Below are 27,767 nucleotides of genomic sequence, written 5' to 3'. Positions count from 1 at the left end.
CATCTAAGAGGGCGACCGGCTCAAGTGGCACAGGACAGTTTCGGGCACCACCAGCAGGGGGGGGTCATTTCTTCACCCAGTGCCCAAACACCCTTTGTAAAACAAAGAGGCACACTACAAATAGTGAGCGAGCACGATTATGAACTTAGGCTACAAAACGCCCACTAGCTGTATATATCGACTGAGGTACTTCCCCGCAAGACACCGAGTACTGTCCCGCAAAGCAGCAGTCAGATAGTGGCATTGGACACCCCAGACAGCCAAACTCAAAAATTAAAAAAAAAGTCAGGCCAAAATAAAAGTTATTCTCCACAGGGCTTCTGGTGAAGAAACATGCGAAAGAAAGAAACACCGCACCTCGTCTGGGTGTCAGATGACCTCGGGTTCGAGGACGGCAGTTGGAGGAGAGACGCATTCGACTTCGGATTGGGTGGGCGTTAAGAGGCCTGAAGGACCGAAGCCAGCCCGCAACATTGCGCGAGGCCAGGTGCCGTCATCACCAAACGGCCAGTTGCTGCCAATGCCACTTCCGATAATTACGATTAACCAAGCCTCTACATCCACAGGAGCCACAGCGCCAAACTCTACTAGTGAACCAACATCGTCGCACCACATAGGATGACAGAAATTTAAACTGTGAGCCAGCTGCTAAATTCTCGCACTGCTTCTTCTAAATGCACTCTGTCCTGCTGTTATGTCACATTAGATATTAGATGTAGGGATGGGCGAATAGTGAATTTGAGGTTCGAAGCGAATTCGAAGCGAATAGTGATTTGGTCGAATAATTTTGAATAAAATATTTCAAATAGTATATATCACACATTACAGTAAAACCTCGTTAATTCGAATTTTACGTGACCGAAACAAAATGTCCGAATTAACCGAATGTCGAATTATCAGGGTATCCAGAAAACAATAAGCAAATGCTTACTATGTCAGCAAGATTTTATTAGTGTAATGGATGAGCAAATCCTTTTGCTATTTTGCACAAAAGCAGTGCGGAAGCTGCAATTCTCGTCATCTCGTGACTGATTGGCTCTTGCAGCGGCGATCGAGACCTCGCGACTTCCTTCACAGCATGGCCACGGCGCGCGCCATCATTTGCGACACGCTTTGCACTACCGCGTGCACTTCCTGATTATTTTTTCGCCAGTAAGCTGACCGCTAACAGATCACACGTCCATCGCAATGTAGCCGGTGATCTTCAACCTCGACAGGTTTGCATCGAGTCAAACCGAAACAACTTTCGGTTTGACGCGATTATGAACGACGACACGATTATCAACGGCAACTTTGCGGTGCTTAAGGCACGCAGCCGATGCACGCACCGAGTCAGAACGAAACTACCGTTCGCTGTAACAACTACAGACGAAATCACGGTCGCTATCTATGCGATCATGGATGGCCACTACCCAGCTTTTTAGGCACGTGGCCGACGTGCGCATTGAGTCAAAACGAAACTAATTTTTGCCGCAACCGTTGCGGAAGAAACTGCGGCAGCTATTGACACGATCATGGATGGCGACCATGAAATCCCGCAGCTTACGCGTTGTTATGCGCGGCAGGTAAATGCAATAAAGGCACAAATAGGCACGAAGCGTTCTGTTGTTGCTGTCATTCACGTATGATTTCCGCTGATGACTATGGCGATGTGGATTCTGCCGCTTCGTTTCACTTGTACGCTAGCGCTGTCTCTGCTCTTTTGCATTGCACATTTCCGGCTCTTTAATGCAAAAACGTATAGCCTTCGAGATTTATGGTTGATGTATGGCAGCCATGACATGAAGCATAGCCTCCGAGATGTGTATTGGCCATTCGTGGCTTCTACTGCCTATTCGGGAGCGCCGAATAATTCGAAAATGTCGAATACCTACATTTGAATCGAAGCGAATAACGAATATAGAATTATTCAATCAAATATTCGACAATACTGAATATTCGCCCATCCCTAATTAGATGTTCGGTTTTTTGTGAACTGTTCGTTTGTAGGTATGTCATATTTCTTGCCTGTATTCGGATTATTCCTTTGCAATATAAGTTTTGATTATTTATTTGCATGTAGCTTCTTGTGTCCATTCTCCTTGCATAGCACACCCGCAAGTGTGACACTTAAGTTCCTTACACTGTAGCATAGGTTAGGCATGTAAGCTTTGTAATCCATGTATAAATGCAGCTTGTGCACTTCGTTATGTCATTTCTGTACCCTAGTGCCCATACACCATGTGCAGCATGTACAAGATGTTTCAATGTGAAACGTCTTGTGCCCCACTGCAGCTACATCCCTCCACCCGAATTTTTAATTGCTTTTCTATCAAAAATGTCTACCTTTTCTAGCTTTTGTGACGAATCTCATATTAACATTTTGCACGGAGCCAGCCCTACACCTACATTATCGGAAACTATAAATTTTTCTTTTGCAGTTGATCTTCATGTGTCCATAGGAAGCCCCGTGTCATAATGGATGTTTCCCTAAAATTGTTGCACTGAAACGTTCTGCAAAGGCTGCAATTTCTTGTTTTACTTAGGGTACTGCTAACTGTAACATAGAAACAGAAAATCTTCCTTTCAATCATGAATAACGAGAGCCATGTCCTCTGGAGACGAAATCACCCCATAAAGAGAAGGAAAGGAAATAGGCACCACGAATGGAATTACAAACCAGTTGCGCCTGTTCATTTCCTTGGTTGGCTATGATGAACTCCAGTTCTTCTCTTGAGATTCTGGGGTGCTGGCTAGGAGTGTCAAACGCCAGTAAACACCAGGCTATAAACCATACAATACCTGCAAAGCCTGAAACAAACAGAACAGGGTGTACAGGTTCGACACAGAACATTTCAGCGTAACCATGCACCAAATTACCTGCTCTGTAGCTTCCTGAACAACTTTCTTAATAATTTCTCAGCTGTACATGGTTTACTGTCAAGATATGAGAACAACTACTCTCCAGAGTGTTATGCATGGATGCAAAGTGCATGTGTTGCCCAAATGCCTTTGTGCTCCAAACAGTCTAGACCCTAGAGCATAGGTCTGCAGAACAAGTGGCCACTCATTCATACTCACCCACCAATATTTTCGCAGGCTATGTACTCACTCACACTTATGTGCACTGTAGTGAAGAAGAGGGACGATGCAGTCGGGCATCCTTACTAGCGCTGTCTAGTGGGGCAGTCTTTCCAGCGCATCACTCGGACTACGCCGCCGGTGCAATAAACGCCTTTACAGCACTCACACATGTCTGCACTCTTCCACGTTTCTAGTCACGCTCACCAACTCTCACTCGCATTTATAGTCACTACTATTATCACTTATCAGCATCCACTTACGCTCATACTCCCGTACACCCCCACTCACTGGCACTGACTCACATATATACTCATGAGTCATGTCCACTCATACTCGCCGACTGTCACTCAAGTTCACACTTACTCAAAATCACTGTCAGCAACGTTTGTTTGTACTGACATTAACAGACACTCACTCCTGTTCATATACGTGTCCACTCAAACTTGCCAGCACTCCCTCCCATTCTCACATCCACTTACATCCTTTGTCATTCACCAACGCTCTGCCTCGTGCTTGTGAAATCAGTGTGGAGCGAGTATGAGTCAGTGTTCTCGTGTGTGAGTGCGCAGACATATGATCTAGAGGATGCTATGGCAACGTTCAGGTAGCTGTCTCCATAAAAGTCTATATACAGCAGATGCAAGACAGGTATGGTTTCCTCTTGAGTAACAGAGTTCCTTGTTCTCGTTGAATACGTGCACTTCAAACACTGTTCCTGAAGAGCAGTCACATAGCGCTTGCTTGCATGTGCTGTTAGAGACTAAAGGCAAATATTAAGTCAAGCTAAAGTGATTGAGTGGTGGTACAAGATGTCCAAAGTGCCATTTTTACTACGAAGAGAATGCTCGCAAGGGAGTAAAATGATGTAATATGGGACAGAACAGGTGCAGCCGCTGTGAAAGTGTGGTACTTGATCCTACGGCACAATTCCCCTTCAATTCCACTGCATGTTCTGCAAGGCACTGTGTTCTTAAACTTCAGAGTCCTTAAACTTCACGAAAATCCTGCATCAACAGTCAGCCAGCACATTATAAAGGCAAGTGCTGGTAGCCTTTCAAAGTTTTATCAAAGCGTGCAATTTCCTTGGTTGCTATAAATTAGCATGTCCTTACTCCCCTAATGAAGCCTCATGAATAATGAGCTCGTATATACAAGTTTGTACATCTAATTTATCTATCCATGAGATGTCTCAGTAGAAGTCGTCAACAGTTTTATTGCTACGTGCAGGATTTGCACACTAGTGCGCTAGTTCATGTTTAACTTGTACTATGTGCTTATCTGCCAGTGTGACCTGGCTTTGTGTGTGTGTGTGTGTGTGTGTGTGTGTGTGTGTGTGTGTGTGCACGCGCGTGTGTATGTGTGTGTGTGCGCGCACATGTGGCCTAGACAAGGTGTAGCCATGTACCTTGTGCACAAACATCTTCTTAGATTCAATTAAATGAAAAAACTGTCAGCCCTTCCCCTGGGGTGGAGATGGAAGACCAGTGAAGCTGTACTATGGTGGGAATTATGTATTTCCAATTATGACTATTAAGATGTGATGGTTTAATTGATTATTTGTAACTATTAAACAATGAGAAATATAGATGATCCGGTGGTTTTCATCTTTATAGTGACCACAGGGCCCATGGCCTTATGGTCACTACGGTACACCGCCATAGGGTGTATGGCAAAGGTTGGCCCGTTCTTCATAAACACGTCACCAACGCCGCGCACGTTCGGTGAGAACGCGGGCAAAATCCCGCCACCGTCGACAACAGTTGTGCGCATTGTTTGTGTGACTGCACACAACCGCTGTCAAAATGCTGGCTACGTGATGGAATGGCTAAACACCGTTGTCGACACTGTTAGGTGGCCTAGCACAGGCAGCAGAGGCCGGCAGGGCTGCACGCATGCACCGCAGTGGGAGAGCGGGCACGCACACGCACAGTCTAGGGTGCCTCGATGCCCTCCTCACCCACCGCTTCCCTTCCACTGGGAAGTCGCGTTTGCTATCCGCCGTACGTTCGCTCCACGTGAAAGCGTGCATCTCGATTTATATACTTGTGGAAAATAGGCCTTCGTGTCAGGTACTTCAACTTACAGTACTTTCTTTATTAAGTAGGATTTCTGGAATATGTAAAAACCTTACACCTGTTCCATCCGCCACTGCTTGTAGAACAGTCCAACACAATTACAGTTCACTTATTTGCACCCTGATTGCACATCATCAAGTGCTGTTGTCACATTTTAAGCCACTAGTAGCTACTTAGATCTGGAAACTTCTTTTACAGCGAAGCTGTTAAGGGCTTACTCTTCGATGGTCGCATCCGGCAATAGAAAAAAACTCTCATTGGCCGTATGCTGTATGCGCGAGTGAAAGCGTGCGTCCCTCGCCCTCGCGCGCTTTCACTCACACATACAGCATACGGCAAATGAATTTTTTTCTACTGCCGGACGCGACCATCGAAACGCATGCTTTCACTCGCACATACAGCATACGGCCAATCAAAGTTTTTTTCTATTGCTGGACGCGACCATCCAAGAGTGAGCCCTTAACAGCTTCGCTGTAAAAGAAGTTTCCACATCTAAGTAGCTACTAGTGGCTTAAAATGTGACAACAGCACTTGATGATGTGCATCAGGGTGCAAATAAGTGAACTGTAATTGTGTTGGGCTGTTCTACAAGCAGTGGTGGATGGAACAGGTGTAAGGTTTTTACATATTCCAGAAAGCTAACCTAATAAAGAAAATATCGTAAGTTGAAGTCTCTGACACAAAGGCCTACTTTCCACAAGCATATAAATCGAGACTGCAGAATTGTCGGCACATAAAGGCTATACTAACTATAAGCTGTGTGAACTCAAATATGTCCAAAGCTTCCCTATGAATCTACTCAGTGGTAAATGCTGTGCACAAAGCAAAAAAAAAGGTATAATTTTGAAAGAAATTATGTGTGTTGCATCTGTAATGAGCAGCATTTCATGCTAAAATATAGTGGACTCCTGTTAAGGTGAACCCGTTTAATCTGAATTTTTGGATATGAGAAACACTATGTGAGGAGGAGGAGGAAAAATAGGGAGGTCAGCCAGTGTGTAGACCGGCTGGCTATCCTCTGCTTGGATAAGGGGGTAAAGGGAATTAAGTATTGTAGAAGGAGACATGAGAATAAAAGAAAAAACTGCACACAAGTGTGCTGTAACGCACAATAATTCTCAATGTCTGCAACTCAGCCCACATGTCCTCAAGAAGTGCAATAATGCGTTCAACACATTCTGTACTAAGGATAGTATAGACCAGTGTCCAATGATTCTCTCTTTCAACAAAGCTAGTTGTCCAGTCTATCTAATGTGCTTGAGAGCTTTTTTTTTTTTTTCTAGGCACACTATAGCGAGGAGTGTGTGAGCATTTGGTTGGTTTCTCATGGGCCCAATGCAAAGGAAGACCACTGAACACGAACCACTCGATTCGGTTAAGCCAAACTTCTGAAGCCGCCACTGACGCCTGCTGCTTGGCTTATTGAGAGGCCCTGATCACCTGACTTTTAGAAGGCGACTCTGCGAGCAAACTAATTAGCAAGCAATGTTTCTGGGGTCACAGACAGCTGTACCAGTGTCGTCGATGAAGTGGACACCTGCAGGGCTGACACTATATGAAAAATAATTGAGGAAGTCCTCAATGTGCCTCTGCAGGCTGATTATTGTGGTGAGGGCACTGCCCTACAGTACTCACACATGATGCAGATGATATTGCCCTGAATCCTTCGGTGCATTTTTTTCAACATAGGCAACAACACTGAAGAACTCTTTAGCAAGCTAGGTGAAATGTTGCTCTTCGTGACAGCACACAGATTTTCATAGTGCCAGCAAGCAACAATTACTCAATAGCTTAAAAGTGCATAATGCAAGCCTTTGTAACACACAAATCCAATAGATGTCCCTGGATGCACCAAAAGTAATACACTTTGAGTTTTCAGATCACTTCTGTTCAGATGAACTTCTGATAGGATGAACATATTTTCACGGTCCCTTCCACTCTGTCCCAACAGAAGTCTACTATACATACACAACAAGCAGTTACATGTGAGAGGGACGCAGACAACTTTGTAGAGGTGAGACAAGCATGCATAGTTAAGTTTGAATACATTACTACATAAAACATAGATAAGCAAGGTCATCATCCAATAAATAAAAGAAACAGACTTTTATGCTGACTGCAATCCGACCACTAAATCACCCATCATTACTGCGTTGGCATTCTCAGGGCTTCCGCACAACACAAAAACACCTTTCAAGCTGTGAGGCTAAAAAAAAAAAAAATGTGATACACAAGACAGAAAAAGGCCAGCAGTGTTGCATAAAATGGAGCGCAAAGTGATTTCTATAATGTCCTCCACTGAAAAACCTCTGTGAGCATGCTAAAATGAATATGTGGAGTGATGGGAAAAGAGTTTGCAACAGCCACAACCTATGAATTGTCGTGGTCACCAACAATGCAGTAAAAGTTGAAGATGGATATGTAGTTTAGCAGCATAATGGGAAGAAACAAGGACTGCATCGACAACAGGGTTGCAAAAGGCACATTCCAGAGGCAAGCAGAGAAAAGGATAGTTCAAGAAAAAGTAGCGAGATACCATTCAAGATGATCTAAAAGCTAGGAATCAAAACTAGAATTGAATAGGCAAATGATAGGGCAAAGTGGACGAAAAACAGATCATCAATATAAAAGTGTGACCAAACTTTGTACCAAGAAGGATCATTTGTTGTTGTCAAGAGCATGCAATGACCTTCGGGACAATGCTTACTTCTCTCTCTTCAATTCAAAATGAAGAACCATAAGAAGCCAAGAAACACAACCTCAAGTGCCCTTTTAGATGCTATATGATGCATACACAACGCTTATAGATGTTTATCCTGAAAGCATACTTGTACTCACCAAAGACATAAAATATAGACGGCCAACCACCAAGAAATGTTGATTCAGCTAGAACCCCAGATGCCATCATGGCAACCACAGCACCAACGTCAGAACCAGACTGCACAATCGAGATGACACGGCTCCGAGAAGTGATCGGCGTCCATAATGCAATCATGGTGTGCATGGCAGGGAACACAACCCCCTGCAACGCAATATACACAGCTGTCACATGAAATGACTGCTACCCAGCTCAGCCCTGTCCCCTGGCTACTTTCTTTAACAATCCCAGCTGAGTGTTTCCTTTGCCAAAACTGATTGTTCCTTAGCCAACCTGTCGAGTATATATGTACTACATGCATACTGTAAGCACACATTACATGCTATAACATACATACCAGTAATATTAGCAATACCTCTCGTAATGTGCTGTATAATACTATTACCAGCACCTTATACCTGATCAACAGTGGTTGATCAAGAGATGTCACAGGCTGGAGCCAACATTTTGACTAAGGGACTTGTCTTTGTGACAATCACTGACAAAGACAAGCTCCCTTGCCAGAATGTTGCCTCCAGCGTGAGTCTACATGTTCCTGTCAATATCTGTCTTGTTTGGACAGCATATTACGCTCATTTACTCACAGATTAGCGTGGCTCATGAGTGAAACCTTCCTTAATACTACAATAAAATGGTAAGTTATAAGCCAAAAGCACAAGTTTCACACATGGAATACCACATAGTTTAGTATCCCAATAAATGGACGCTTGGCGAGCCAGCAAAGATGCGAACAAACAAGACATGTGACAATACAGTCCTCGATACATTCACACGCCAGCTCCTCGTGATGCATGTACAGTGAAACTGACGACTTGGGGCTAATTAATTTTTTTATCAATGGATAATGATTACACTGCATTATGAAATATTTAAATGCTCAGCATGAAAGGATCTGGCAAGTTCTTCTGGACAGAAATAAACTCGCTATCAAAATTGTGAAATTCATGGCACTACGCTGATGTCACCGACACTGCGCAAAGGGGGTGAAGTTCGAAAATGGGAGGTTTGACCTCAAGTTCATCTGCAAGTATTCCCACTTTTTTTTCTCTCTCTGCAAGAAAGTGCAAATAACAGTTTCAAATGTTTTCAAATGTTCTGCGAGTCTAAAGGGGCTAAAAATCAAAAGAGAAGCGCGCGCGCGCGTGTGTGTGTGTGCCTCTCTGCTTACCTCCGCCAGACCCTGAAGTATGCGGATCGCAACCACAACTAGGTGGTGCGCGTGCGCAGCTGCGGGCAGCACCATGGACAGCAGGCTGGTGATGACAACGCCAAGGCCAATGAGCCACTTCGGCCCAAGCTGTTCGGCCAGCACCCCTCCTGGCAGCACTGTCAAGATGTAGCCATAGAAGAAGGAGCCCAGCACCAGGCCTTGCACCTGGGCATCCCAGTCAAAGCGCTCCGCCTGATCACCACGCTGCCCTGCCATTGATGAAGAAAGGGGAAGGTGAAAAAAAAAAAAAAATGCGTGTCATCCGCACAGACAGTGCGTCACGTAGTGATTCTGAATGTTTTGACCTGACGTCAGGTTATTCAATAACCCCCATCGGCCCACATGTGCACATCGGTGCCAGCTTTTGCTAAGCAACAATTAGGAATGCAACTAGAAATAATCCCTTTAACCTGCCTGTTGCACTCACTGGGCAGACTCTATCACACATGCTGTCACACAGCATATGACCACGCAGCAGGAACTGTGTTCGTCTCGTTTCTTGCATGTAAGTGTGTTGCACTGAGCACTGTACTTTACGTCATCTGACCAAATTGTCCAGCAACAGGTTTCCAATGCAGACAATGAAGCAAGGTCACATGTGGAACGGCCTCTGCAATCAACATCCAACTGTCAAACTTCACTGAGCTCACCACCACGTAGAAAACAATGTTGAATGGCCCACATGCGGTTAGCCCTCCAATCTTGTGGGTGCATGCATGATCTCAAAAGCCATGTCATGTATAACCCAACTCCATTGTCTACCACTCGGTGGTGCACTCTACAGTCTGCTTGACAGGCACAGAAGGCAGTGGAAATGAATTATGACGTTCAGCGATTGATAGAGTAGTCTAAAAATGTCCCTCCTAAGAGGTTCAATAAATAAAAAAAAATCAGGATGCACAGAAAAGCAGACACTTTTTTAGGGACACACAGCCAATGTTTCATTCTAGTTCGACATGTCACTCAAGAGTCCATAAGCAATGAGAAGGTAAAGCTGTGTGCCAATAATAGGAATGAACTTACCATTATGAAAGGCCAAAATCGAAGTGCTCTTATCTTATCTACTCTATTTATTGGTTCTTCTTTCCAACCAAGTCATCTCCCGGGATCCTTCAGAGACCCTCAGCACCAGCGCAACTAGCATGACAAAAGGACCACCGTATGACCCAGACAGAGCTCTGAGAGTAGCAGCCAACCGACGCAAGATGGAACTCCGTGCAAGTGTCCCGCCAGACCCAAACCCACTTCCCGTGGGTCTTCCCAGGTCTGGGCAAGTGCTGCTGCATAGGCTCCGTTCCGGCTTTGTCCTCACACTGGACGTGCTGGAGCGGTGGCGGCAGTGCCGGCCACGCCGGGAGAGACCCCCTCGACAGCCTCTGAGGACGAAGAAGCACCCCAGGAGCCGCACAGTGTCCTGACTGCGGCGTGGCCACGCGACCATCCGCAGCCCATTTTGTTTTGGGAGTGCCAGCGCTACGCTAAGCGGCGGGACCACCACCTGAGGGCGGTGCAAGTGTCGTCCTACGAGGAGTGGATTAGGCCGGCAACTGGATTGGCGGATTCTGACAGAGCCATTCTGGACTCGCTCTTGGGTTTCGCCAAAGACACGCAGCTTCTAGGACCCCTCTCCCCTTCCTATGCCACATAATAGGCCTTCGAGCCATCCTACAATAATACATTTTATCATGATCGTCATTGGTTCTGGCTTGGCCTAAAAAAGTTCAGGACATGGCTTCATGCAGGTAGGTTAGGTTGTTGCAAATGCCTCGTCAAACATTTCACTCCATCTTGAGATAAACAGCGCTCACCAAGTCCCCGGAATGGTCCCAATGAATCCTGTTGAACTCTCTTGAGGAACCCTGAGGCCATGTAGACCACAGTTTAAGAATGACTAACTTAAGATAAGGTACAGGTCAAAATGTCATAGCTTTCTCAAAAAGTAAATGTTTCCTATTTCTTGCATGTAAAATTGTTCTTGTACTTTCTTCTTTTGTGTACAAAAATTAAAAGAAAGAATTTTACCTAGGATACAAAAAAAAAAAAATGCATGGCTCTGCTATCGCAAACACCAGAGACCAGCGGAGCTGGGGAAAGCCTAGTAAAGTAGTGGCAAACAACACACTTAGTCTAACTTTTGCTGGGCATCCCCATCTCTGCTGGTTTCTGGTGTTTGCGATAGCAGAGCCATGCATAACTTTTTCACATGACAGTGCAGATTGAGAATGCTAAGATTAGCAATCTCTCGCTTCAGTCTTTCGGAAGCGACAAGTGTTCAGTTCTCTAGTCAAAACCTGCCGAGCGGCCGCCAGAGGCGTTGGCTGCAGTCACGGACAACGGGCGCATTCGGCGCGAGCGCGAGAAAACGCGGTCGGCGTCGGCAGCAGCTCTATGCGTCCTACTACTCCCTGCGTCACTCCTCCCCTCCACTTCGAATCCGCTATGCTGCACGATGCTATATTTATACTCTGCTTTCACTGTCCAGCTCTCTCTCCCCTAGCTCAGCGAAGCTGCGGACGACAGAATGATTATTATAGCGAGGTTCTAACAGCTCCGTTATAAAAGTTTCCTTTAATGCAGTCATGGTGGCTCGAGAAACCACAGAGTTGGCTTGACAAGTCACAGCTGGATAAAGGCAATACGCTGGCCATTGCATCATAGAACATTGAAACCATCTTCCAGAACAGAAAACTCATGGGCCGGCATATGCAATAATTCTATTCCAATCTTTTTCCTTTCCACGCTTCATCAGTAGTCTGAGCAATGCTTTGAATACCAGGACCAGCCAGTCGTGAGTAGAAGTTTATAAGAAATAAATAAAATCAAGCTAAAAAAATCGTTACATCATTTTTGCCGTTTTCTGCACTGTCTTCGTCACTGCAGGGAAAGTATACCAAGTAACAAGATCTGCTTGCATTGCAAGAGAAGTGGTTATAGAAAGAGAGAGAGAATGATGTCAGACAGTGTTGAGCAGTACCTGCTAGTAGATCAGAAGTGTTCAAGTGATAATCATCGTCTGGTCGGCATTGGGTGTAGTTGATGAAGTCTGTTCCATTTATAGTGACCACCCCTTCAGCAGGATGCTTCACCATCGCCACAATGGCCACGCTTAGGCTCACTCTGAGAGTGTAGACATTCACGAGGGCAAAAAAGCCCAAGAGGACAAAAATGTATCTTGCAGGGATTGACAACCATCCTGTTGGGAGCAAAAAAAGAAGAAAGTAATAATAAGAGAAAAAGAAAAAGTATCATCCCTAACTTCATTGTATACAGAAGAAATTACCATATTTTCCAGACTACAGCCCACTCTAAACCTACAGTCCACAGAGGTCCAGTTGGGAGCGAAAAATAACTTAAACTGATTGCATGCGGTACACAGTCAACATGGCACAAATGTAGTTTGTGGGGCACAAATGGTGGCACATCCGTCAGTACACAAGTGGCACGCTTTATATTCGAACTAGCAACAAGTGCCAATCCCAGCAGTACATGAGCTGTCACCCAGTGATCTAAACGAAAGACCTCAAACAACACACACAGCAGATATTTAGCAATTAAACATGAAAAAACAAAAACAAAATGGTAATTTAGCAATAGCAGTTTAGCAATTTCAGTACAGTGGAGATGTGCCAAAGTATGTGAATGTACAGTCAGCGACAAAAGTTTACAGGATATCGGTTCCACATCAAATGTGAATTTCTGCTCTGTTATGGCAGCAATTTTAAACGAATAAATCACTATCTAGGTCGCAAGAGCTACTACAGACCGACACTTTTTATTTGAAATTCAGGACTATGTGCCTAGGGTTTGTGAGAATTCAGTTTTATTGTGACAGCAATTATATGGACACTCCAGGCAAATGCTTGGTGTTGCCGTTGGCATGGTGTTTTGTATAATATTGCTACATGCGTGTTGTATTTGGTCATTTGAACGAGGCGCGTGGGCTCCATCACTCGAGCAAAGAGGAAGACGAACGAACTGGGCTCGCGCTGTGAATCCAACCAGTCAGCGCTGCAACCGCTGCTGTAAATATAATCTGTAAACAGTTTCTTGTTTAATCGACTTGTCCTTCACGTAACATTGTGGGGGAGGCGCAGGGTCAAATACAACACGCATGTAGCAATATTTATGTATAAGTACAGTGGAACCTCGATGATACGAATCTCACGGGGTCACGAAAAATATTCGTATTAGCCGAAATTCGTATGATCGAAACACAATTAAAACTAGCTAAATTAAAGAGTCAGAGGTGAACTCACTCAGGAACACGCACGTAAAAAGCATTTACAGTATAGATCACTTATAACGTAACCGTTTATAGTGAAGAACTGGCTACAATGCGGCCTTTTCCGACTCCCGTTTACTCTCCCATAGAACTCCATGTATACGCATACCACTTACAGTGCAGCCGCGTGAGACGAAATACTGGTTATAATGCGGCTTCCGCTGTAAAATCTCGCCGACAAGGGCGGTAGCGAACACGCTTGTCAACAAGGGCGATGCGGAGGAGGAGCATGAGACGAGGAGCATGAGTCCAAGGGCGATAAAATCGTCGCCACGCGCCGTATGTGTCAATAAAAGCGCGCTGGGGATGCGCGTCTTCACGGAGAGCTAACGCACAGCAGAGAGAAAACGTGACTTCCGTCGCGGGAAAGGCCGTGGGGGTAAGGGAGGGAGGGGGAGGGGGGCGTGGTGATGCTGTGCTACGGCACCAAATGCGTACATTGCAACCAAGCGCAAGGGTAACTGGCGACGCAATCTGCCACGCGAAAGGAGCAAAGCGGGAAGGTAGCGCGGGTGGGAGGGAGTGGGGGAGGGGGGGGACGGCTTCTACTCTGCCAACAAATGCGTTCTTGTACTTTGCGCCTGTGCCGGCTGTCGGTGTTGTCGCGCGCACCGTATTTTGAAAGCGATCTCCACACGGCTCTGACCTTTGTATGCGCTGTGCTTACGACGCTCAGTTTCCGTTGAAGCGATAGACCGCACGAGCCTTCGCCGCAGCGAGCGAAGAGACAAAAGGAAAAGCACAAAAGCAACAAAAGCGCTGCCGCTTCAAACTCTTCGCACCCAGTCGCGGCTTCCGCGCTGTCCGGCGCCGCGGCCGCGCCTCCACACCAAATGAGAAAGGGAAAACGCGCGTGACTGCTCGCTGTTCTCTTTCGCGGTTGTCGATGGGGCGGCGTTTATTCGTATCAACCGACGGGGGTCGACAATCGATTCGTAACAACCGTTCTCTAGCATGTTGCAAAGTAATGGGGCTCGGCCGGGTCCTCAGAAAAATTCATATCATCCGGAAATTCGTATTAGTCGTGATCGTATCATCGAGATTCCACTGTACACTATATTTTTACCTATACTGTATATGCAAGATAGACGCTATACTATTCAACCGCCAAAGTTTCTCAAACCAGGTTTATCTTTTTGATTGAATTATTCATCCAATATTTTTAGAATCGCAGCATGCAAGCAAAAGTCATGAAAACTTTCATTCATAGCGTATGCATTTTATCCTGAATGCTATGATTATTAAAAAGTGCAAAAAAAATATTAGTGCGCATATAATCTGAAAATGATACAATTTCACTGGCACCACTCTTTACAGGCAGAGCAGCAGCACCTGTGCAATGCCATTACAGGCCCTACACATTGTGTTGAAGCTTTTAAGGGCAGCAGAAAAATTGGTGCTGTTCGATCACTTGCATCAGGTCCAGTGTGAACACCCACAAAATGCAACATTTAAAATTCCGTTGTTCCACCTTTTTCTGCAAGAATGCCACATTCTGCATGCATGTTCGAGACCCTGTAGTTCTTTCTGATCCTCCATACAACCACTAAATTGATTTTTTTTTAAATGTCCCCATGATAATTTGGTAAAACACGTGTAGTGACCACAACAACCAGCAGAGCTTTAAGGGCTGCTTCAGTCACTGCATTGTCGTGACAATATGAAACATGACTTCTACTTCTTCCTAGAAACTGAAAAGGATTTGAAGGTGCTCTCACTGAGAGAACTGGCCACATCACTTATATTTATGTTCAATGGTAGGAGAATGGTAACAGGAATACAGAGGGTGCCAATGAAACAATAAGCCAGACAAACTAATTTGGATTAAGTGCTTATGAAAGTAACTACAGTATCTGGAGCGATTCTCAAGTACATCACTCCATGCTAAAACCCCTAGTAGTGAACCCAGTAACAAACACCTCAATCGAAGGCCATTAAAGAAGTACTCACTCATGTTTGCAGTCTTTTTTTTTTTTTTTTCGTTAGATGAAGGTCCTAGACATCAAAACTGTACAAAAAATACTGGCAAGCATAAGAGTGCCCCCTAAGTATTCTACTATAACGCTTTTTCCTACGAATTAGCTTCAGTTTTGGCACAAAGAATGTGGATGCGTCAAGACGTCATGATACACCGGCTCATTCCGTTCCTGCAATTACCTACCACACACGAGTGCAGCTGGAAGACACATGCACCATCTGTCTCTCGCTCTTTCTTTTTTTTTACAGGCAATGGCATCGTGCCCCAGATTTACTGCTACACGACAACAGGAAATTGCGCTCTCGGTGACATCAAAATAATGTTGATGATGCCAGACCCAGCAATTCGAGATCACCTTCAGCATTAAATTCTCTCATTTCCTAACCTTTGTTATTGCTGATTGTCATCTTCCCACAACTTCAAAAATATGTGTCAGTACCATGTCACGCAAGAATGTTCCAGGGAGACCCCATAGAATAGAATGCACCTAAAACTGCATTCTTAGCTCCCACCATATGTGAATGCTCTACATAGAAATTTTCCTATGCATTTGAGTTGGCATGTCCTTGAGCCAAATAATGCACAGTATACATATTTCTGAAGAAAGTAGGATAAAGAAAAATGGTACAAAGATATCTTCTTGACTTGAGAAATCACTGTTTCAGCTTAATCTTTATTGATAAACCACTCCAACCATCACCGCTTCTGAACTCTAAAACTCATTTTTATGATGAGGCAATGAGTAATAGTGAAAGGAAGCTTCAATTCACAACAGCCTCAATGCATAGCAACTGTTTTTGTACATTAAAGGACTTTTTTTTTTTTTTTTGCTCGTCACAGCATTAAGATGTTTGTACAATACTTGACAAAGTAAGCTACACTTATCTTGTTCTTTTCTGATTAGGAATGATCATGTTCCAAGTAATTAGAAAATTATGTCCCACATAATTCAGTCTCAATATGGGAGCCTTTCTCGGTATTTCATTCCTCTGTAATTATTACTTAAGCCCTGAAATAAAGTGGTTTTCTATTTCAAGTACTTTCAATCTTTGTCATGAGCAATATTTGAAATGCATTTTTTCTAGATGCTCTTACATTTTCTAGCGAGTTCCCTAACCATTTCATTTCCAGTTTTTTAGCCTATGATCATAACTAGCAGCAGTGCTAACAGCACAATATAACCGTATTCACTGCCTGTAAATGATTTCTTTTCTCCATCTCCAGTAAAAGCAATAATGCAGTTCCTTTTTTAGTTTTTTTCGGTATGAATTTACATATAACTTGAGGCTATGTATACCCTGAATGACACGGAGGAGTGTTAAGTGACTGAAGAATTAACAGCAAAAAATGTTTTGCTAGCTATAATTTACTTAGATCTAGCAGCATGAATACAAAAGCATGCATACAACACAACAATTTTTCTCAACTCTTTCCTTGTGTCAAAATTAAACATTTGACAGATAGCCAGCGGCCAAAATTTATTTCAGGGTAACGGATGCCCATCTAGCTAACATGTAGTCTTCTTCTGCATGTATAGAAGTGCAATTTGTAAGTTTCTTCCTGTGCATAACATGAATTACTACATTTAAAATTTACAGGTGAACTGAATTCGAGTTTCCTGCGCCATCTCCGTGGCAATTTTAGATGCACAGCCGTTCAGAAAAAAATTCTTCACGGACAGCTATGAACAGCTCACTAGCATGAAGCTTGATGTTAAGAGAAAGGTGTGAAATGAACTTGCACGCCTATGCAAACAGCAGTTAGAGCAGAGTGCCAACGCTTTGTCAGTCGATGAAAAACTTAATTCTAACCTTTCTTATCGGTTATACAAAACAAAGGTTTGTCAATTCGCTTCTATTACCTAGAAACAAAAGCAAACACAATGATGATAGCAGTGACGGATGCGACACAGAATATGCACGCAATTAATATTGAAACGGGACAAGGCAACAGCGTTGGGACAAGTCAAAAAAGAAGAGGAAGACAAGGGCATCAAGAACGGCACGTAAAAAACCACTCAGGAAATTTACAATCACAACAAAATAAACTGCGACAGCCAGCCGCGGTGGACTAACTTCGCTGACCGTCTCCCCAGGGTGGAAGTGACAAACAGTAATGAGCAGAAAATGTGTGCGCTAATGGACGGACAACTAGAAAGACGAAGCGAGAGTTGAGGGTGTATGGTAATTGAGCATGTGTATTATTGATATCACACGGTTACTTCCAGCTTGCGCAAAGGAGCCAGTCGCGACCGAGAAATTCGATCCCGATCGGGCTCGATCGCGATCGAAAGTGCGCCGTATGACACACGTTTTATAAAGCAGTGTGGGAGCTAGAGGTTTTGTCCACATAACAAAATATGCACCAGCTGCAGAAATATTTTGTGCACAAACGAACTCACCCTGTACACATGGAATGCGTCGCAATCGCCCATGATTTGGTTCTCCGCTACATTCTGCCATCCTCACTTTCACTTCACTTCATTCAGAGATAGTGTTTTTGAACGGGAAAGAAAAGTACGCGGGCGTCCTAAAACCGTGTAGTACGTAAGCCTCGACTTCGCTGAGCGCTGGATCAAACCTAGCAGACGTGCCGCATTCGATTATAAACAGGAATATCAAAGCAGTGTAGTGGAATGCGCAGTCACATCAGCAGTCCTGCTAAAGCAACAGGTTTCAAAAACGATCGGTGCATCTGACGCAGCGCAGACGCACTAGCCGGAGCTCATGAACGTTTTGTTTCGCGCACCACCCATTCCGTGTCATCGCGTTCGGTGTTCTTGGGTAAAAAATATGTTGCAGGACTCGGGACAAGTGAAGGGCCGACGCACTGGACTCAATTCACGTTCCACAGAGATACTTGCGGAGCACCGGTCCCAAGCATTTCTGCTACTTTCGCAGAGGTGCAAGCGCGACGCAACACGAAACGCAGAGAACGTATTGCGGGTCGCATGAAAGCAAAGCACAAGTAGTTCAAGGTTCAAGCGACAAGTTGCACAAGTGTGAAAGGGGCGAAACCAACGAAAGCACGTGTCTATGGATGGAGGCGTTGGTTTGGCATGGTTTGGCCAGATGTAGCCAGGGCCGCGATTTTGTAGCGATGTCTTATGACTTATTTTGGAATAGTCTTATCATCCACCGCTCACGGCCGGCTGATCCCGTTGATAACGCGAGCGGACCGTCGCTCTGACCACTGACAAAGCGCGATTATATTACTTTAAAGTCATCGCTACAAAATACCGGCCCAGGATAGAGTGTACTAGACAATGGTCGAGTCAGTGTGCCGAACGGCGCTCTGCCGCTGAGGCGCCGCGTGTGGAAAAATAGTGCGAGGGCGCTGCGAGCGAACTGGATTGGGGCGGAGACGCGCTCCGCGGCATATTCAACGTACTCTCGCTGCGGGCTCCGAGGCCTATTGCGCATAGTACGCTCTTAAAATAGTGCTTTATTTCAACTGCAAATTTATGTGTACACCATTTTGCCAAACATATATATTTGAGGCATGGATTATACAACGCGACGTCTTCAATTTTGCTGTCGTTGTCAAGCGCGTCGTCTGCTAGCGAGCGCGGAACGCCCAGTTTTTCTCGCAGAACCTCTGTGCAGTACATTTTTTTATTAATGTTTTAGTTGCTTCGGTGTGCCCATGACTCTTGCCGGCCGGTACCAAATGTAGCTTTAGCCAGGTGAACTGCTGTTTTTACCACTGTCCTCTAAAAGTAACTGGTATCTCCGCACCATGAAGGCTACGTTGAAAATTTTATTATTGATACCGTGTCAATTTACGCGCACTTCTTGTTGCTGGATATTGATCAGGGACAATGATCGAAGAAAACAATATTAGAGTGAAATAAACCAGGTTTATTAACTGCGTGGCGCGAAGAATGACCAATGTGTTTCTAGGTAATTAAATCAAAGGGTACATAGACATATATATTCACGATATATATGTAAGGGGAAAATAACAAATCTTCTAAATGCAATAATTGAAAAAGTGAGAACTCCCGACCGGGAATAAGCGCACGTGTTTGCAGTAAGAAACACACTTACTAGTTAATACTGCAAATAAAACTCTCATTCGCAGAAATAATATTCATAGCTGGCAAAACCATCTTATTATATATATATATATATATATATATATATATATATATATATATATATATATATATATATATATATGTGTGTGTGTGTGTGTGTGTGTGTGTGTGTGTGTGTGTGTGTGTGTGTGTGTGTGTGTGTGTGTGTGTGTGTGTGTGTGTGTGTGTGTGTGTGTGTGTGTGAGCAAGTGTGTACGACGCCGAATAGTCGTTTCCGTTCGAATGTAACCCATAACAGCACTATTGAAGTCTCAAAGGTGAGTGATCGACTGCATGCAAGTGAGGACTGTTATTCCGAATGATTGTGCTGCCGGAGAGTAGTGGCTGTTGCGCAGAGGCGCAGTTCCTGAGAGAATTAACGGACGGGTGGTAATAAGTCCTGCTTAACAAGTTCCTATAGCTCTCAATCACTATAAACGCCCCGTTTTAGGGCAGCCTGTAAATCTGCTAACTTGATTCAGACAAGGATTTTTGACAGTCTCACCATGTTTTCAACCCATTAAAACTGAGTGCCCCGTGCGGTGCCACACTTATCTTCTTCAACGAACGCAACAGATCTGCACATATCTCTACGTGTATGTGAGACATGCCGTTCCTTTAATTCTTTCATTATGGTCGGTATATATGATAGCGCACCGAATAACTGAAAGCAGCTGTTTATAATATACAAGCTGCTGAGTTAAGCGGTCATACATTTGGGAACGGCATTACATTTGTGCATGAAATGTAGGATAAGCGTAACATGTTTTTCTCGGAAATCAGACTCGAGAATAATTTATGTTGTTGACACCCCCAGAAATAAGCCGAAGAACGCAGCCACCTGCTTTTTTCTTTTTTTAATATAAGCAAATTATTCGGTTTTACGTGGCAAAACCACGATATAATTAAGGCACCCGGTTTATATATATTTTTGCCACCTGGGGTTCTTTAACGTGCACCTAAATAGAAGTACACGAGTCTTTTTCCATTTCGTTCCCATCGAATTCCGCGACCTGGATTGAACCCGCGAGCTCAAGACCGTATCCACTATACTTTATAGCCACTAATTAGGCTACCGCGCAGGCTTTCTTTTCTTTTTCTTTTCTTGAAGTATCGACTGGAAAAAAAATTCCTCGTACGGCTTACGGCCAAAGATTAGCATATAGAATGGCCGCTTTAGGCTATGGGACCAAATATTTTTGTACGCATTTTTTAAAATTATTGTCTAACAAAATTCCCCTTTGATTTGATTTAATTAACTAAAACCGCTTTCGGCGCTCGAGGTCCGACTGCAATAAATGACCCCTTACCGATAACTTCGCATTCTGTTACGCGAGAAAGGCGAAAATTTGAATGAAATGTTGCGCTGCAGCTTTTTTTTTTTTTTTTCTACAACAATACTTCCCGTAAATCTGAGGACAACGCGCCGGATGGGGCAGCTATGTTTTATTTGCTTGAAGCGGCAAGCAGGAAGGTTACATATGTTTCTCCGTTTGCGTTTCGCAAGACCTACTGATGAAAAACTTTATGTGCAACAATACACACGAGAGATACATGCTGCTTGAAGAACGAGAAAAATATTTTTTTCTCCGAAGGGAACCGTGCAATAACATAGTAGAATGAAAGCCGACACTGCGGCCGCAATGCACGCGCAATGACCGAGCGGTATTAAAAAATAATAAAAATAAATAAAGAAGAGAAAGAAAGGAATTTATTCTTAAGGCATAAATACATGTCATATGCAATTATGAACCCCATTTGAGCGGTCTGAACGCAAATACCAGCGCGCGAAGTAGTACGAATGACCCTGCCGAGCAGTATCGCCAGAAGTTTCCAACGGCGCGACCTTGATGCGGCCCAATCCACTTCGACCGCAGCGCCGCCCCAGTATTTTTCCACGTCGGGCGCCTCACTGCAAAGCACGCGCCGCCCCTGCCGCTCGTCCCACTCGACCATATTCTAGTACACTCTAGGTAGGGTCTCCGATAGAGTGTACTAGAATATGGTCGAGTGGGACGAGCGGCAGGGGCGGCGCGTGCTTTGCAGTGAGGCGCCCGACGTGGAAAAATACTGGGGCGGCGCTGCGGTCGAAGTGGATTGGGCCGCATCAAGGTCGCGCCGTTGGAAACTTCTGGCGATACTACTCGGCAGGGTCATTCGTACTACTTCGCGCGCTGGTATTTGCGTTCAGACCGCTCAAATGGGGTTCATAATTGCATATGACATGTATTTATGCCTTAAGAATAAATTCCTTTCTTTCTCTTCTTTATTTATTTTTTATTATTTTTTAATACCGCTCGGTCATTGCGCGTGCATTGCGGCCGCAGTGTCGGCTTTCATTCTACTATGTTATTGTACGGTTCCCTTCGGATAAAAATATTTTTCTCGTTCTTCAAGCAGCATGTATCTCTCGTTTGTATTGTTGCACATAAAGTTTTTCATCAGTAGGTCCTGCGAAACGCAGAAGGAGAAAGATATCCAACCTTCCTGCTTGCCGCTTCAAATAAATAAAACAGCTGCCCATCCGGCGCCTTGTCCTCAGAATTACGGGAAGTATTGTTATATATAAAAAAAGCTACAGCGCAACATTTCATTCAAATTTTCGCCTTTCTCGCGTAAGAGAATGCGGAGTAATAGTTAAGGGGTCATTTATTGCAGTCAGACCTTGTGGGGTCTCACATGTGCTCTTGGGAGAAAGGAACGACAACACAGTAGTGCAAACAATCAAAAGGGCATTTATTGCACCTTTCATACACTAATGCACACTAGCCGAATTACAACCAATTGAACATTCACACGGGCGCGCGACAAATCAAGGAAGTCCGACTCACCGCGACCCGATAGCGAGCGAATACGTTCGCCCCATGCTATGACACCATCGCCTAGTCGTTCGCGTGTACAGTCACGCGAACGGTGGCGCGCTCGAACGATTCGTGTTCGTCCATACCGGTGTCCTGCTCTTAGCCTCGCGCGACGGTCGCGCGAAGCGGGCCGGCGCACCCGCGAAACGTTCGTGCGTGTTGGTCGCCGATCCCAAGCCAAAGAGAGAGCGCCTCCGACCTTTTTCGCTTTTTCTCCCAAGTGACCCCGCGCCGTTCGGTGGCGTTAGCATCGCGACACTAGCGCCATCTCTCGCAACGCGCCGCAACCACCGCCGGGCTAAGCCACGCAGAGAAGCCGGACTACAGGAGACATGCGGGGAAAACAACATCAGGGGACGCGTGAGAGTCGCGCATCCCCACATCCCCCCAAACTTAAATCACTACACATAGGCCGGCAAAACATGTCACAAGGCCTATCAACGCGCGCGTCGCGAACAAAAGTTAGTACATGCGACAGTGGCGCCGCCGAGTAAATGTCCACGCGATATCCATAACGTGCGAGCCGACATTGACTCTGGGGTTCACCGCTGGCGTCCGTTGGTCACAGCACCACGTCTGCAGATTCGATGGCACGACTCCAGCCCAGGACTCCGAAAACGACGACGCAGAAGTCGGCACGAGCAAGCGTCGCTCGCGCCCTGCTGACGAGAGCCGCAGTAGCCGTTGGTGACTACCGGCTCTTTTCCCAGCCGCCGAGGGTTGCGAGCCGGACATTGGCGGCCGCCGAAGTCGCTGCGCCGAATTGACCACAGGCATCTCCAAAGCCTGGGGTAGCTCGATTGTAGTCCGGGGCAGCAGCGCTGACAATGTGCAGGTGACAGCAAACCAGGGGTGACTCCGCTCACGCTGCGTACACTCAACGCACTCGACAAACACTAAAGTAGTGCAAGGGAGAGAAATTCGGCATACGCATCGCCCACGTGGTACGATGTTCAATTCGGCTAGCCAAATTTCGGGCGGCTATTCAGATGCTAAGTTCACGTGAACAAAGCTTACTTTCTTGAGTCGAAGGAGTAATTTCAATTCGTGCGAGGCTAACTAGAATGAGGGAAGCAAAGTGCAACACCTCAACATCACGGTCCACCAGGTTGTGTCCCTCAACGTGCGACAGGCGGCTTTGTTAAGCCTTAGGCCTAATGCGTCGCTACTTTGACAACCGGCATCCAAAAAAAAAAAAGACACCCAAAATGGGCACAAGAACAGGCAGCCGCGAGGAGACGTTAGCTCTGTGAGGTGGTCCTACTCCGCTCGGTGCACACAGCATCCGAGTTGACGGCGCCCACCGTCCCAGACGGTGTCGGAGCGCCCGGTGCCGGGCCGCAATACCAGTCAGCCCGTAGCGGCACCCGTGGCCCGCGGCCACCCGGCTCCCTAAGCCTCGACTTCCTAAGTCAAAGATATAGAAGAAGCTATTTACATAAGAAATTCGGACCACCCCACGAGGCTTCCGTACTCACTCGCTTCAGGCTTGCCAGTGCTCCGCGGGCGCTAGGCCTCGCTCTCCCAGGATGCAGACCACGTGGCTCTCGTACCGACGAGTGTACTTCAAAACACTCGCGAAAAGGCTTAGCATGTTGAAAAGTTCAAACACGCTACTGCAACCGTCGCCTCACTCAAGAAAGCACACCGCCGACACTAGCTATCGAAATCTACGCTAGGACTACGCTTCGGTTGAAACATTTCGAACCGAGCAAAACTGTTAAAATTATCGTCCGATGCCGCAAGAGGTCCACGTTGGGCAGCCAGATGTGGGGTCTCACATGTGCTCTTGGGACAAAGGAACGACAACACAGTAGTGCAAACAATCAAAAGGGCATTTATTGCACCTTTCATGCACTAATGCACACTAGCCGAATTACAACCAATTGAACATTCACACGGGCGCGCGACAAATCAAGGAAGTCCGACTCACCGCGACCCGATAGCGAGCGAATACGTTCGCCCCATGCTATGACACCATCGCCTAGTCGTTCGCGTGTACAGTCACGCGAACGGTGGCGCGCTCGAACGATTCGTGTTCGTCCATACCGGTGTCCTGCCTCGCGCGACGGTCGCGCGAAGCGGGCCGGCGCACGCGCGAAGCGTTCGTGCGTGTTGGTCGCCGATCCCAAGCCAAAGAGAGAGCGCCAGGCGCCTCCGACCTTTTTCTCCCAAGTGACCCCGCGCCGTTCGGTGGCGTTGATGATGATGATTTGTGGCTAATGAACCCTTTGTAACGGGTGGACTCAATATATTAGTGTCCTAGCCAAAAGAAAAAAAAAGAAAAAACAATCCATACCACATAGTCAGGAGTTATGTCACACCCGGCACCGTTCGCGATTGTTTTACCGCTCTCCACCACCGCTCTAGGCGAGCTTTAGTTGTGGCTACGCCCTCGAAGCAGCGGCCACCTTCAGCGTCGAGAAATCCGAGGGCCTGCGGCATGGTGGTGCCCTCTTTTGGGGTGGGAGACTTCGTACATTTAAGGACCAGATGCTCCGCCGTCTCCCGCTCGCTACCGCATACCCTGCACACAGCGGCCTGCACCTCGGGGGCACAGTTAAACCGGCTGCGGTAGTCAAGAGTTCGGAGTGCGCCCGCACGCGCCTCGAATAGGAGGGCGCTGCCACCACTGTTGTCGTAGATCGGCTCCGGTGTGATGGTCCCCTTGTTCTCGCAGTACAGGCGGAGCGTCGTCTTCGAGGCCATAGCCGATTTCCACAGCTCTCGCTCTGTCTCACGCACATGGTCCTGAACTCCTTTAGCCGTCTCACACCTGGCTCCTCCGGTTTCCGAATAGTTCAAGAGGCCATATTTTCGCCTCAGGAACTGGACACGCGCCCTCCATTGTGTCTGGATGCCTTTAAGGTAGACGTACCGAAACACCCTGCGCGCCCACCTACCGTCATCCATGTTGCGCAGACGGCACTCAAACGCAATTTTGCTCTTGGCCTCTCGAGCCTCGAAGGAGGACCAGCCGACATCGCCCTGGATGGCCTCTACGGCAACTCGGCCATGGCAGCCCAGGGCCAGGCGGCCTACCTCTCGCTGCCCACGTTCCAGCCAATCACGGGTTGGTGCCGTCAGGCATATGGTTGAGTTCGCGAAGGTCAGTCCAGGCACATGCACTGACTTCCACAGCTCGCGCACCATGAGATATCGGCTACAGCCCCACAGGCATTGTCGGCGCAGTATGCGACTGGCCCGCTGTGCCGATTGTCTCAGGTGCGCTTCGTGTTCCGCGTTGACACCATCTGAGGCACTAAGCACTACACCAAGATAGCGGTACTCTTCCGCTGCCGGGAGCCTCTCGCCATCTGGGAGCACCATAGTCGGATTTTCCCGGTCCCCAGAGAACTGTACTACCGCCGACTTCCTCGAATTGAAGGCTAGGCCCAAGGTGCCAAGGTGTTTGGCTGATGTTTCAACCAGCTGCTGCAGTTGGGCTTCATTTTCGGCCAGTAGCACAAGGTCGTCCGCAAAAACAAGGCCAGGAATCGTCCAAGTTGTTGGGGTGCTGTCAAACGAGAAGTTGAGTGTGAACCCCACGTCCAAATTTAGAAGGGCGTGCTCAAGACTCGCTGTATATAGCATATACAGCAATGGGGAGAGGGGACAGCCCTGTTTCAGGCCTCTCTTTACCTCCACTGGTCGGGCGCGCGTCTCCCCAAAGCGGGTTTTCAATGGTGTTGCCAGTGTAGAGTCGGCGAAGTAGGTCGATCCACACGGGCGGCATGCCGAGGTCATCCATGCGAGATAGGAGGAGGTTATGCGGCACGCTGTCGTAGGCTTTGGCTACGTCCAGGAAACAGGCGAGTAAACCTCGCGATTCCTTGCGCGCAATCTCAATGCACTGCATGAGCACAAATAGGTTGTCCTCGACCCGCCGTTTCTGCCGAAAGCCATTTTGCAGCTCCGTGAGTGTCCCGCTCTTCTCCGCCCACGCGTTCATCCAGCTTTTGATGACCTGCATGAAGATTCGGTAGAGCACACTGGTGACCGTGATGGCCTATAGTCTTGTAGTTGGGCACTGCGTCCTCCCTTCTTAGGTATCAGGCATACTCTACCGCGGAGCCAGTCTTCAGGAACAGGGTCGCCTGCAACAATGCCGGTGAAAATTGAGGCCATGGTTTCTCGTGCTCGCTGCCCAAGTTGTTTCACGAGACCAGGGGAAATCTCGTCAAGCCCTTTGGCGCTGTGGGACCCAATGTGAGCTATGGCCCGGTCTATCGCAATGCGTGTCACCCTCCACTCACAATCCGCTGGGGTGCTGTCCCTCTCCCGCTCTTTGTCACGAGGCACAATCGATCTTACCTGTTGTACTGGTATCGGACTATTGTATAGCTGTTGCATGTAGGCCGTGAGATGTTCCTCAGCGTCTGTAACCTCTTCGCCTGCTGCATCGCGGAGAATAGGGCGAGGGGCCTCGCGGTCAAGCGAATAGATGTACGCCCAGAATTTTTGTGGTCCGTTGCGGCCAGCTTCCGTAATAGTCCGCAATTGCTTCTGGTTACTTTCGGTGATCTTCCTCTGTACCATTTGTTGCATGTCTTTCTTGCGTTTTAAGAATTCCTGCCACGCCTTGTGACATTCTTCGGTCGAGAGAGACCTCACCGCGTTGCGATGTGCGCGATTCGCCGCGCGTCGCGCCTCGAGGGCCGTTTTCACCTGCTGGTCCCACCAGGCCTTGCGTTTAGTGCCACCGCGGGAGTGGACTCGCTTCTCGTAACGACGCATAGTGTGATGCAGCTCATCGATGAACTCGGCGTATGTGGTTTGTCGCATGTGTATACCACTCTTCTCAAATCACCCGCCACTCTCTCAAAGGACGTTGCCGGCAGATACTGTCTGACTGACTTGCGACGATCTGTCCGGTGGACTCGATGGGCGGAGGCAGAGAATGTCAGGGCGATGCGGTTGTGGTCGCTGCCCAAACTAAACTGTCCGCTCTCGTCCACGTGTACTCTTGTCATATGGGCTGTCAAGTTTGGCGTCGTGAGGGCATAGTCGATGCAGGAGCGGCTATTTCTAGCACTCCATGTAGTTTCGCCTATGCAGTCGGGGCGGAGGTTGGCGACTTCAAGGGAGAGCCTTTCGGCTAGCTGCAGCATCAGCCCACCGTTACGGTCTTGGTAACCATCAATAAGTTGGACATGCCCGTTAAAGTCCCCCATCACCAGAACCTCCCTATTGGAACCCCAACATCCAACGTCTTCAGTGACACACTGGATGATGTCCTGATTTTCAACATTTTGCCCTCGATCAACGCTCAGGTATAACACCGCCACGATCACGGGCATGCCCAAGATAGAGCCCGCCAACCACATGTGTTCATTGCACGG

The 27,767-nt window shown here is 46.8% G+C and overlaps 2 protein-coding genes across 4 annotated transcripts in view; both read right to left on the bottom strand.

The window, feature by feature from the left end:
- LOC119450334 (sialin-like) overlaps positions 1 to 18,548 on the bottom strand; it is a 32,393-nt gene extending 13,845 nt beyond the window's left edge. For 2 of the 3 annotated variants that reach the window (XR_005191367.2, XM_037713766.2), the window contains exons 1-5: positions 17,888 to 18,548; positions 12,201 to 12,419; positions 9,185 to 9,435; positions 7,977 to 8,160; positions 2,660 to 2,790 (exon numbers count right to left, since the gene is read on the bottom strand). Coding sequence is in view for 2 of the 3 variants with exons in the window: in XM_037713766.2 (XP_037569694.1) it covers positions 2,660 to 2,790; positions 7,977 to 8,160; positions 9,185 to 9,435; positions 12,201 to 12,419; positions 17,888 to 17,948 (846 nt within the window). In the remaining variant the exon portion in view is untranslated. Of the gene's footprint in view, positions 1 to 2,659; positions 2,791 to 7,976; positions 8,161 to 9,184; positions 9,436 to 12,200; positions 12,420 to 17,297; positions 17,348 to 17,887 lie in introns of all 3 variants that reach the window. The other variant, XM_049665807.1, reaches the window with a different exon arrangement.
- Positions 18,549 to 24,738: 6,190 nt separating this feature from the next.
- Positions 24,739 to 27,210, bottom strand: LOC119448729 (uncharacterized). Its single transcript, XM_037711953.1, has 3 exons — positions 27,094 to 27,210; positions 26,068 to 26,392; positions 24,739 to 26,006 (listed from the first exon to the last, which is right to left on the bottom strand). The coding sequence occupies exons 1-3, from the start codon at positions 27,208 to 27,210 to the stop codon at positions 24,739 to 24,741; spliced, it is 1,710 nt and encodes a 569-aa protein (XP_037567881.1).
- Positions 27,211 to 27,767: the final 557 nt, after the last annotated feature.

The sequence above is a fragment of the Dermacentor silvarum genome, chromosome 4 (genome assembly GCF_013339745.2).
Source record: "Dermacentor silvarum isolate Dsil-2018 chromosome 4, BIME_Dsil_1.4, whole genome shotgun sequence".
Classification (NCBI taxonomy): domain Eukaryota; kingdom Metazoa; phylum Arthropoda; class Arachnida; order Ixodida; family Ixodidae; genus Dermacentor; species Dermacentor silvarum.
The sequence above is the reverse complement of the archived record's forward strand: the minus strand, read 5'-3'. Positions and strand labels throughout refer to the sequence as shown.

Bases quoted from the DNA above. Each gene is read 5' to 3' on its own strand.
- LOC119448729 (XM_037711953.1), bottom strand. From the start codon at position 27,210: ATGCGACAAACCACATACGCCGAGTTCATCGATGAGCTGCATCACACT. The intron at 26,393-27,093 runs GTGAAAACGGCC...ATCTTCATGCAG, and splicing joins AGGCCTGGTGGGACCAGCAG to GTCATCAAAAGCTGGATGAA. The intron at 26,007-26,067 runs GTAAAGAGAGGC...TGCTATATACAG, and splicing joins CGCGCGCCCGACCAGTGGAG to CGAGTCTTGAGCACGCCCTT.